Source organism: Eucyclogobius newberryi, unplaced genomic scaffold, assembly GCF_026437365.1.
Source record: "Eucyclogobius newberryi isolate DKJ021-1_F unplaced genomic scaffold, fEucNew1.0.hap1 SCAF_10, whole genome shotgun sequence".
In the NCBI taxonomy this organism is placed as follows: Eukaryota; Metazoa; Chordata; class Actinopteri; order Gobiiformes; family Gobiidae; genus Eucyclogobius; species Eucyclogobius newberryi.
In genome coordinates, this window is record NW_027315724.1 from 4,392,960 (window position 1) to 4,404,660 (window position 11,701).

The window sequence follows — 11,701 nt, forward strand, 5'->3', positions numbered from 1 at the left end:
CATGTGCCTTAAACAGCAGAGACAAGGGGACGTCTGCAGAAGGGACACGTCCCCGGATCTGGTTAATCATTCAATTGAAACCAAAAAAGTTTTGGTTCACAAGACAAAATATAATAAAACAATTTGATTTGACTGATAATTATCAGGAGAACATGATCTAAAATATACCACAGGTCATCCTGAAGACACGCCTCCAACACCCGCAGGACACATCTGAGACACATCTGAGACACATCTGAGACACATCAGAGACACATCAGAGACACATCTGAGACACATCTGAGACACATCAGAGACACATCAGAGACACATCTGAGACACATCTGAGACACATCAGAGACACATCTGAGACACACTCAGAGACACATCAGAGACATATCAGAGACACATCTGAGACACATCAGAGACACATCTGAGACACATCTGAGACACATCTGAGACACATCTGAGACACATCTGAGACACATCAGAGACACATCTGAGACACATCTGAGACACATCTGAGACACACTCAGAGACACATCAGAGACACACTCAGAGACACATCAGAGACATATCAGAGACACATCTGAGACACATCAGAGACACATCTGAGACACATCAGAGACACACTCAGAGACACATCGGAGACACATCGGAGACACATCAGAGACACATCTGAGACACATCAGAGACACACTCAGAGACACATCTGAGACACACTCAGAGACACACTCAGAGACACACTCAGAGACACATCTGAGACACATCTGAGACACACTCAGAGACACATCTGAGACACATCAGAGACACACTCAGAGACACATCAGAGACACACTCAGAGACACATCAGAGACACATCTGAGACACATCAGAGACACACTCAGAGACACATCTGAGACACACTCAGAGACACATCAGAGACACATCTGAGACACATCAGAGACACACTCAGAGACACATCAGAGACATATCAGAGACACATCAGAGACACATCAGAGACACATCAGAGACATATCAGAGACACATCAGAGACACATCAGAGACACACTCAGAGACACACTCAGAGACACATCAGAGACACACTCAGAGACACATCAGAGACACATCAGAGACACACTCAGAGACACACTCAGAGACACATCAGAGACACATCAGAGACACACTCAGAGACACATCAGAGACACACTCAGAGACACATCAGAGACACACTCAGAGACACATCAGAGACATATCAGAGACACACTCAGAGACACACTCAGAGACACACTCAGAGACACATCAGAGACACACTCAGAGACACATCAGAGACACATCAGAGACATATCAGAGACACACTCAGAGACACATCAGAGACACATCAGAGACACATCAGAGACATATCAGAGACACACTCAGAGACACATCTGAGACACATCAGAGACACATCAGAGACACATCTGAGACACATCTGAGACACATCAGAGACACATCTGAGACACATCTGAGACACATCTGAGACACACTCAGAGACACATCAGAGACACACTCAGAGACACATCAGAGACACATCTGAGACACATCAGAGACACATCTGAGACACATCAGAGACACACTCAGAGACACATTGGAGACACATCGGAGACACATCAGAGACACACTCAGAGACACATCTGAGACACACTCAGAGACACACTCAGAGACACACTCAGAGACACATCTGAGACACATCTGAGACACACTCAGAGACACATCTGAGACACATCAGAGACACACTCAGAGACACATCAGAGACACATCAGAGACACACTCAGAGACACATCAGAGACACATCTGAGACACATCAGAGACACACTCAGAGACACATCTGAGACACATCAGAGACACATCAGAGACATATCAGAGACACATCTGAGACACATCAGAGACATATCAGAGACACATCTGAGACACATCAGAGACACACAATGGACTCACACCGCACCGGGGGACAAGGCAAGGACGTCCACTCTCTCTGTCTAACCCTTAACCCTAACCCTAACCTTAACCCTAACCCTGACCCTAACCTTAACCTTAACCCTAACCCTAACCTTAACCCTAACCCTAACCCTAACCTTAACCCTAACCCTAACCCTAACCCTAACCTTAACCCTAACCCTAACCTTAACCCTAACCCTAACCTTAACCCTGACCCTAACCTTAACCCTAACCCTAACCTTAACCCTAACCCTAACCTTAACCCTAACCCTAACCCTAACCTTAACCCTGACCCTAACCCTAACCCTAACCTTAACCCTAACCCTAACCCTAACCCTAACCTTAACCCTAACCCTAACCTTAACCCTAACCCTAACCTTAACCCTGACCCTAACCTTAACCCTAACCCTAACCCTAACCCTAACCTTAACCCTAACCCTAACCCTAACCCTGACCCTAACCTTAACCCTGACCCTAACCCTAACCTTAACCTGTTACCATCCACCTGCTCGCCCGCAAGCATTTTCCATACCTCAAATATTCTCTTACATCATCACTTTTATTTCCGTGGTCAATACCAGCAAGCCATACATTTTAAAGCTTATTTTCTCAACAAAACGAATATTTCATGGATTGAATAATTTGCCCCAAGAAGCCATTGCCAATAGTTTGTGAGAAAGTCTCAACTTTTACAAACGCATGTCCTGTTTGCTGTTTATGACGGACGAAACGGCTTTAATTCTGTACATCCTTGTACTCAGTCTGTCCGTAAGGATCCATTGAACAACAATATCCACTTGTATTTTTCCTGAAGTTTTCCGATTTCGAGATATTGTCATGTAAACAAAGTTTTCTTCTCTGACAATGGTCAGGATTAAGGCTCGTCCGGCGCATTTCTCCGTCCATAACAAATTCTTCAGACTGTTACCTACAGAATGAGACCATCCAATTTTTCTGTCCCCGGGTTTGTTTGCTACAGCCTCCGGAGGAAAAGAATGCGCCGCTTCCGACGCACATGGATTCCTCTGTTTACATCTACATAGCGCCGCATGCTAGTGACGTAGCAGACTTTTATTGACATATTATTCTAGCCAATAAGAATAGCTTTAGAATGGGGGACGGGACTTAGGGGTCCCACACTCAGAATCCTCTGTATTCACGTGCGTAAAGGCTGTAAAGAGACAGATTTTTGGGCAGGAGGCGACTAGATTTTACGCATAACGTTTTCTGATTTTATTAGCCTTTTGGACGCGCATTTTGTTAGATATATGTATTATTATACCAATACAAAAATAAAATAAAATTAAAGCCGCAAGCGGCAATGATTGGCCCTCGCCACGCCACCGCCGCTACGCCGCCACGCCACAAGAGGAGGGGGCGCTAACGCGCCCCAATTGTCCTTTTATTACGCCTACTGCTGAATCTGTGACGCTGTCACATCTTCTCCCCTTTGTTTTACCATCAAAAAGCAATTTTATTTTAAATTCTTGGCAAAATGTGCAGCTTTGCCGCACAGACACCGTGACTCTTTGAATAAAAATGTGGATAACTTTTGATGGTCCTGAAGATGAGTCTCACCAAATTTAACGTTGATAGGGCTAACGCCCTAAGAGGAGTTTGTGAAAGTCTAAAGTGTAAACATGTTCTGATGATTTCCCCATTGGAATAACATGGGAGGTTTTAGTCATTGTTACGGCAACGCCATAACAATTATGACATGGGTCTCATTGACTTTTTTGATGGGGATGCCAAAATTGAGTTGTGTGTCAAATTTCTGATAATTTCGCAAAACTAAACATTTAACCTCCATATAAAATCTGTAGGGGGCGCTGTGGCGCCAAATTAATCTATTTCACTTCAAGTAGGTTTAGGGCAAAGAGTTTAACAACTGATTCTAATTTGACGCAATTCGGACTTTATCTGCGCAAACGGCAGAAATGTAAAATTTGGAAGATTTCTGAAATTCTAGCTAAAGTTTGCGGCTTCGCCGCACAGAGACTGTGACAAGTATCAATGTAATTTGTATAACTTTTGATGTCCCACTCCTCAGTAGCATTTTCACCAAATTTCAGCTTTTTAGGGCCAACGCCCTGGGAGGAGTTTGTAAAAGTACGACGTTTGGAAAAACTCCCAAGTCATGCTTAGCCATTTTTGAAGCAATATGGCCGACATTTGGTTGGGCGGACGGCGTTGCCGTAATAATATTTTTTACTTCTCTTGTCACCATCTACCTCTGCGCCAAATTTCATGATTCTACGATCCGATTTTTTTGGGGTCATTTTCTATCTTAATGCATTTTTGGTACATTTGGGGGCGCTGACGCGAAGAAGAAGAAGAAGAAGAAGAAGAAGAAGAAGAAGAAGAAGAAGAAGAAGAAGAAGAAGAAGAAGAAGAAGAAGAAGAAGAAGAAGAAGAAGAAGAAGAAGAAGAAGAAGAAGAAGAAGAAGAAGAAGAAGAAGAAGAAGAAGAAGAAGAAGAAGAAGAAGAAGAAGAAGAAGAAGAAGAAGAAGAAGAAGAAGAAGAAGAAGAAGAAGAAGAAGAAGAAGAAGAAGAAGAAGAAGAAGAAGAAGAAGAAGAAGAAGAAGAAGAAGAAGAAGAAGAAGAAGAAGAAGAAGAAGAAGAAGAAGAAGAAGAAGAAGAAGAAGAAGAAGAAGAAGAAGAAGAAGAAGAAGAAGAAGAAGAATATTCCGATGTGAAAACAATGTTTCCCATTTTTCAAATATCATAAACTATACATTTTCGGAAAGCGCTCGCGCTTTCCTACCTCATGGTGTGGGAACCTGGTCACTGACGGGTACTTTCGTTAATTTTAAGTGGGCTCCGCCCACTTTGTGTTTTTGGCCCTCTATACAGTAATAATGTTCAATTTTTGCATTACACGCCTATATGCACGGAACATGCAAGAGATGGGGAACGTATTCGTGAGCTACTTAGCGCAAATGAGTGCTTTATATGGGGATGACGACCTCTTCGCTGTCGTCATCCTAATGTAAAGTGCTTGTTTAGTGCGCACTTTTGCACGGGCTTCGCCCGTTTACAACGGTAATGTTCCATTTTCCTACAACTAATTAGTATGCACGGGGCGTGCATGAGTGGAGGAGTGCGTTAGTGAGTGTTTGGAAGTGGGCGAGCGCTTCGCGCTCGATTTCGTGCGCACTACGTGCGCACTTTCGCAGCCGTGCTTTGCACGGCCTTACGAGACTAATAGGCCTCTCGCCAGCTTGTGGCGCTCGGGCCCAATAATATTTTTAGCAAGAACAATATAGCCGTTTCCACTATAACAACAAATTATACATCGTTTGAAAGCTCTAAGCCTTCCCCATGCCGCCATGGGGTGGAATCATCATTACGAGCGCTTACGCGCTCGTCACTCCCTTTCCCGTCGGGGTGCCCCACCCACTCCCCATAGACTTCCATTGATTTGAGCAGATACAAGCATGGCCCATGCCTGCGGCATGGATTCTCGCGTACGGGACGATGCCAGGAGTGATTTTGGAGGAATGCAGCGCTTCGCGCTGCTGTTGTCAACAATGAGTGAATAGACTACGCCCATTCACTCATTGTTGACTATTTCTGTCATAGCAGGAGTAAGTATGCATGATCCATGCCTTCGGCATGGGCTAGTTCACTGTACTTGCCAGGGGCAACGGGGTACCAAACATGCAGCGTTGTGGGAGCAATAGGCCCTCCGCCCTGCTGGGGCTCTGGCCTAATAATATGGCACATTTAAAGAGGGACTCACCCAATCTGACATTATATGGCTAGAAATAGAACAACATTATGCAAAGAACTAAATATACCTGACGTCCCATTCCTCACCAAATCAATAAAACGTCACAAATGCTTTAATGCTATAACCACAGCCTCTGACAGCCTTGTCCCATCTAACTTCACCCACTTTGGAACCACCCTGACTTCTTAAGCAATACAAATATACTATATACTATATAGTATATAGTATATAGTATACCCCACATGAAACATATTGTTAAAAACAACATATTAACAACATTTTCACACTGATTGAGTTTGGCATCAGGAGCATTCGGTTTTTTAAAAATACCTACAAATCAAATCATCAGTTATGGAGAAAATAAACGTCAGAGCCACAAGTTTAGAACTCCACCTACAATATCAGACTTGATAATATCTCTTCTCCAAAGAAACTTCTCTTCAAATTATACAAAATCATTTGCCATCTCAGACCATAAGCCACCAACAATAAAATGGGAAAATTATCTTTCAATTGCTCCTGATGCCAACTTCTGGACCCAAATCTGTAAAAATAGTCCAAAAAAGTCCAAAATAGTAGAAAAAGGTTCAGTTGTTTCATCTGGACTCTCGTCCAAGAGACCGGGAACTCCGATATTTATTCTATTCTGTGGTAAAACTCACTCGGGGGATGGAGCAATATGTCCGTGGGCTTTTTCCTAAACTGAGACTAAACCAGGTCCAAACCAGGTCCACACCAGGGGGCGCTGTCGATGCTCACATCGCTGCTTATCAGCTTGGTTCTCTCGCTGTGTGACCATCATCACTGAGGGTTCAGAGGCCGGGCACCAGGACTGATGCGGGTCATCACAGCAGTCTGGGGGTGTGAGCCACACCCGTGGCTCTGCTGCTGCCTGACCTCGTTTATGGATCACAAGTCGAGTTTAGAAGCAGCGCTGTGCTGCGCAGGCTGTGGCACATTCTGTGCTCAGCGCCTCCTGGTTTGGACCTGGTTTAGTCTCAGTTTAGTCCAGGCAGACTGGGAAAAAGCCCACGGACATTTCAAATTGATACATCAGACTTAAACAAAGTTTGATACACTTCAAATGCAGTGGTAAAAGTAGATCATTATCTGTTGACCAAAGTCTAGGTCATTTATCTAAGTCTATATCCTCAAAATAAAATCAAACATTAGGCATGAGTCTACTTTATCCCTTTGGGGGTAACCTACATTATATGTGGGGGGTTGCGAATGTCAACAATAGTTAAAAAGGTGAAAAAGGTTAAGAACCAGTGATGCAGAGTATGTTTTTGTGCATTTGGAGGACATACTTTGAGAATGCCTGACTTGCACTCCAGGGTCATCTCCTGGTAGCCTCTCTGCTCCAGCTCCCAGGCCCATGAGCTGTTCAGATCCTGGCAGAACTACAGCCACACAAACACAAGGAGGTGACAGACATGTGCAGAGTCTCTTTTTGAGCAGTAAGGATGTTGACCAGAAGACACTCACCTTGGCCAGATTCCTCTCCCAGCGGTCAGCAGACACCATCTTTCCCAGTTTCCTGAGCAGCTTCACATGGAGCTCCACCAGAGGTCTGGGAACTAGAAGAGAAAAGAGTCAGAAACAAACACTAACAAAAGACAATAACGCACATTTTATGTCTCAAGAAAGCAACAATTGTCTTTAGCCACATTGTAAACTTTCACTTTATTAGAATTAACCACACTTTTAACCTTGAGCCTACTTTATTGCCGCATGTAATCTAATACAGAGTTTTTTACAGCACATTTAAGGGAGAGTTATACTTTTTTCAGGTACTTCATATTCAACTATAACAAATGTAGATTGACCACAATATTGATCTAAAACAGCTCAGCAGTGATAGAAACAGGTCCATTGGGTCCCACCGGTTCAATATTTGCAAGAATAATTATTTGATACAATGGCATCTGAAAAAATTACAAAAAGCATCCTTTAATGTTATATGTTAATGACATATTGAGCCCAAAAGAAAAGAAGAAAAAAAAAGAAAAGAAAAAATAGTTATTATATACCTAACAGAAAGCCATTTAAATGACAAAAGGCTGTTATAATACACACTACTATTCCTCATATAGAGGCAAACAGAAGCAGGGCGTGGCCATATTCATCTCGAACAGCAGAGCTTTTGAACAGAGTTTTGAACACAGAGATAAGTGTGTTTCCTTTGATGAATGTATTTGCTCCACCAGGAAGCAAACTCACGTTTTATCCTGAAGTTATAGATCGCAAACCACTCTGAGGGAACACTGGAACGTGCATATTCAGCCGACATTAGATGTTTCAAACTCACAAAATACTGGTAAACCTATAAATGATTAATGTAGCAAATTAATACAATACAGGGTCAATCTGTATCTGGAGAGATGAATCCTAGTGTCGTCCAACATGCAGACATCAGATCTATACGAGGATGGACTGGAGCTGGACTGGAACATTCACATCACTGTAGATCTGAAACTGAGATGTAAAAACACACTTTGGAGATGTAAAGCTCGTCTACTAAACCAAGTCAAGTCAAGTGGCTTTGAGACAATGGTGAAGTTTCTCCACCCACTCTCTGGGGTGCAGCTAAGGCAGTTTTGAGGGGCAGCGTCATTGCTGTCGGCAAAAAGAAACAACCGCAGAAAATAAAAACAATTAGAAAAATACTTAAGAGAGCAAAATAAAGCTGCTGGAAGCTAAACAAAGATCCTCAAATGCTCCAGGAATTGAAAAAGATAAAAGGTGAAATGAATTACCTGACCTCATAATTAATCGTTTTTAAAATGCTCTCCACCAAACGAAGATATTAGGAATCAAAGTGAATCAGAGAGCAACAGGCTCTGAGAGAGTTTAAAAATACAAGATGACAGATAATATATGTATATATATATATATATATATATATATATAATATAATTTTCGCCATAAAAGACCAAATACAATCATTGTTTGAATCTTTCTACAAAAAACTTTTCACCAAAATATCAGAAAACAAAGAAGAAAAATACAATCCTTTTCTCAATATACCGGTCATGACTGAAGAGCAAATCAAAATATTTGGTGCTGAAATAACAGTTCAATTCAAGGAAAAGAACAATTAAAACACTAAAAAACAATAAATCTTAAGGGAGTGATGAGTTTACCTCAAGAATGGTAACTTTAAAAAGCTTTAAAAGACACACTGACTCCTGCTTTTATCGACCTTTAACTGGGCACCATCATATCCTTAATGCCTCAAGAGGGGAAAGATGGACTTGACTGTGCCTCACACAGACCAGTCTCAATTCTGAATGTGGACTATTCTATATTTAAACTTCAATTATGTCCAAAAGAATATTCCCAAGTTTAATTCACAATGATCAGACAGGATTTATTAACAAATGACATATGCAAGACAAGTAAGATCTTTATACATAATGAACCAAATAACAACAAAACAACAAACAAAGCTGTGATAATAAGTTAGCTGGCCTTATTTAAGGTGCTGAGCAAATGTCAAATAAAAATATTCAGCAAAACACCAAGAATCAAAATGAACGGTCACTTAACAAACCCTCTGACTTTGGAAAGAGGGGTGAGGCAGGGCTGTGCCTGGTCCCCCTTCTTGTTCACTTTGCACTTGGATCACTTTCCCCAAAATATCAGACGATCAAAAACAACTCATGGTGTTACAATTGATGCGATGGAACGTGAAATAGTTTTCTACGTAGATTGTTTATTGTTTTTAACCAACCCACACCTTTTTTGTGTTGAGTGTGTTTTTTAAGGATTTGGCCCGTAGGCGTCGTTGGACAGGACAGGTGAGCGTGGAATGGAGATGAGAGAGGAGATGCAGGAAAGAGAGTCTGCGACCAGCTGCACGTGGAACCTAATGTGATGCATGTCCAAACTGAATTTACACAAAAAATGATGTTTGGGCCCTCGGCTTTAAGAAGGACCCTTTACCCTTTGAAATGGCAAACACAATCACAAACATATTTGGGTGTAGTTCTCTACTATAACATGTCAAAGGATTTTAACTATTAAAATGTATGTTTTGCCCAGACTGCTCGATCTATTCCAGACTGTCCAAATGTCCAGCAGCAGCCCAGACTGCTGCCCCCGCGACCCGGCCCCGAAGAAGAGGAAGAAAATGGATAGAAGAAACCTCTAGATTTGTATAGCAAGGTAAAAAATATATATATATAGAAAAAAACCTATTAAAAGAAAAGGGTGGTTGGGGCTTTCCTTGTATGAAATGTACTTTATTTCAGCTGAAATAAAAGCGTTATTATGGTGTGACCTGGGGTATGAGGCGCAATGGAAACATATTGAGTGAAGTGTCGAGGGTTCCGGTTCAGGCCTGACAGATGAAGTGAAGAATCCCTGGGTGAAATCTGTTCTTACAACATGGAAGGAGCTGATCAGATCATACAAACTAAACACAGATGTTACAATCTTAAACTGGTCGTCTTATGATCAAAGTTTTGCTCCAAACAGCAGACCTGAGATGATGAAACAAAAAGCTTTGGCCTGTTGAAGGTTTGACAAAGAAGGAGATATTATAGAGAAGAAATGAAACAAAGCAATGACCATTAGAACCTTCTGACTGAAATTCTTATTAAGGCTTATAAATCAGAACTTTCAAAGGGAATAATATATAAATGCATTTATAATCTGGTTATTACTATTATATATATTAAAAATAAATGAGAAAGAGAAAGAAATGTTTTGATGGATGAAGAGTGGGGAAGCGTATGGATATCTCAAGGGAGAAGCACAAACTTTCACGTTTGGAGGGAATTCTGCAGGTAAAACGTACCATGAGGTCCATAACAGCACGTGAGGGCTCATGTCACGCAGGCCCACGACCATGTGTTTGGGAACTGTCCTGTTTATTCTACAGACTTATTGTCCCACTTGATTTCAGAACTATGTACATAGGTCTCAATAAATAAATATCTTTGGAACATCCGTTTGGCTGCTGGAGAAGGCCATGAGATGAAAAAGGGTGACACAGACTGGATTACATTAGTGACGCATTAGAAACATGGGAAAAATAACTTCTACAAATAGAAGAGGGACATTTTTGAAAGATTGTGGACAAAGTGGGACACATTTGTTGGACAGGACATGGCATCATTTGATGTTTAGATTTCATGTTTCTTACTGGATATCTTTATGTAGTTATCTCTCGTGTCGTGCCACGTTTAGTGTTTTGAATGTTAAATGCATTAACTATCTGCAAATATGTTTAAAATAACATGACATTTGAGAACTCTACAAGCCTCAGTCACACAGGACAATACAGAATAACTCACACATGCAGCAATCAACCAAAACACCACTTTGAGTCAACGAATGATGAGAAATCAGCGATGGAAAGTGTCAAACTCATTCAAGTGGATTTTGTATAATATATATAATATATACAATACTTCTACCACTACAACTTCAAGAACATCAGTGATACAGACCTGCAATTATCATATGTAGATCAATGACCCTGGAGCCCTGGCCCCTGTGGCCCCTGGTCAGTGCATGTGGCCCCTCTGCTCTGCTTTCAGAGCTGGACATGAGCGTCCTGGACACTCATGAGCAGCACTTTGGCAAACGCAGGACTAATAACATTTCGGACATTCACTCCCACGTCACCATCACATCAGACATGATGGAGATGAAGATGCGATGGGGCCCGGGGCCCCTGTGGGGTTTGTGTCGCAGCGTTTCCTCAGCCTCTCGGCCCTGACAGCTCTCACGCAGCGCGCTAACCTGTCGATGTGTCCCGCAAATAGGCCTCCATTTGTGGGAAGGACATGTCAGGCAGGTCCAGCGCGGGTCCGTAGCGCTCCAGGAAAGAGCAAACGACCGCGAAGCTCGGGCAGAGCGCGAGCCCGGAGCGGCCACGGGAGCTGGAGCTGCCCGGTACCGCCTCAGCAGCCATGTTCCAGCCGGAGCGGAACAGGAGGGCCCCGCTCCTGGATGCGGCTGCGCGCACCAATCAGATGAATGGAGTCAGGCACGAGCCGAGGAGAGTCTGCAGCATCACGA

At 42.5% G+C, this 11,701-nt stretch overlaps 1 protein-coding gene across 1 annotated transcript in view; it reads right to left on the reverse strand.

Annotated features, from left to right (window-relative positions):
• The window catches only part of rsf1a (remodeling and spacing factor 1a), a 44,733-nt gene extending 33,107 nt beyond the window's left edge, over nt 1–11,626 (reverse strand). Inside the window, exons 1-3 of the mRNA XM_072459469.1 lie at nt 11,423–11,626; nt 7,157–7,248; nt 6,979–7,071 (exon numbers count right to left, since the gene is read on the reverse strand). Of these exons, the coding sequence (XP_072315570.1) occupies nt 6,979–7,071; nt 7,157–7,248; nt 11,423–11,594 (357 nt within the window). The 5' untranslated portion in view covers nt 11,595–11,626. The remainder of the gene's footprint in view (nt 1–6,978; nt 7,072–7,156; nt 7,249–11,422) is intronic.
• Between the last annotated feature and the right edge of the window lie 75 nt (nt 11,627–11,701).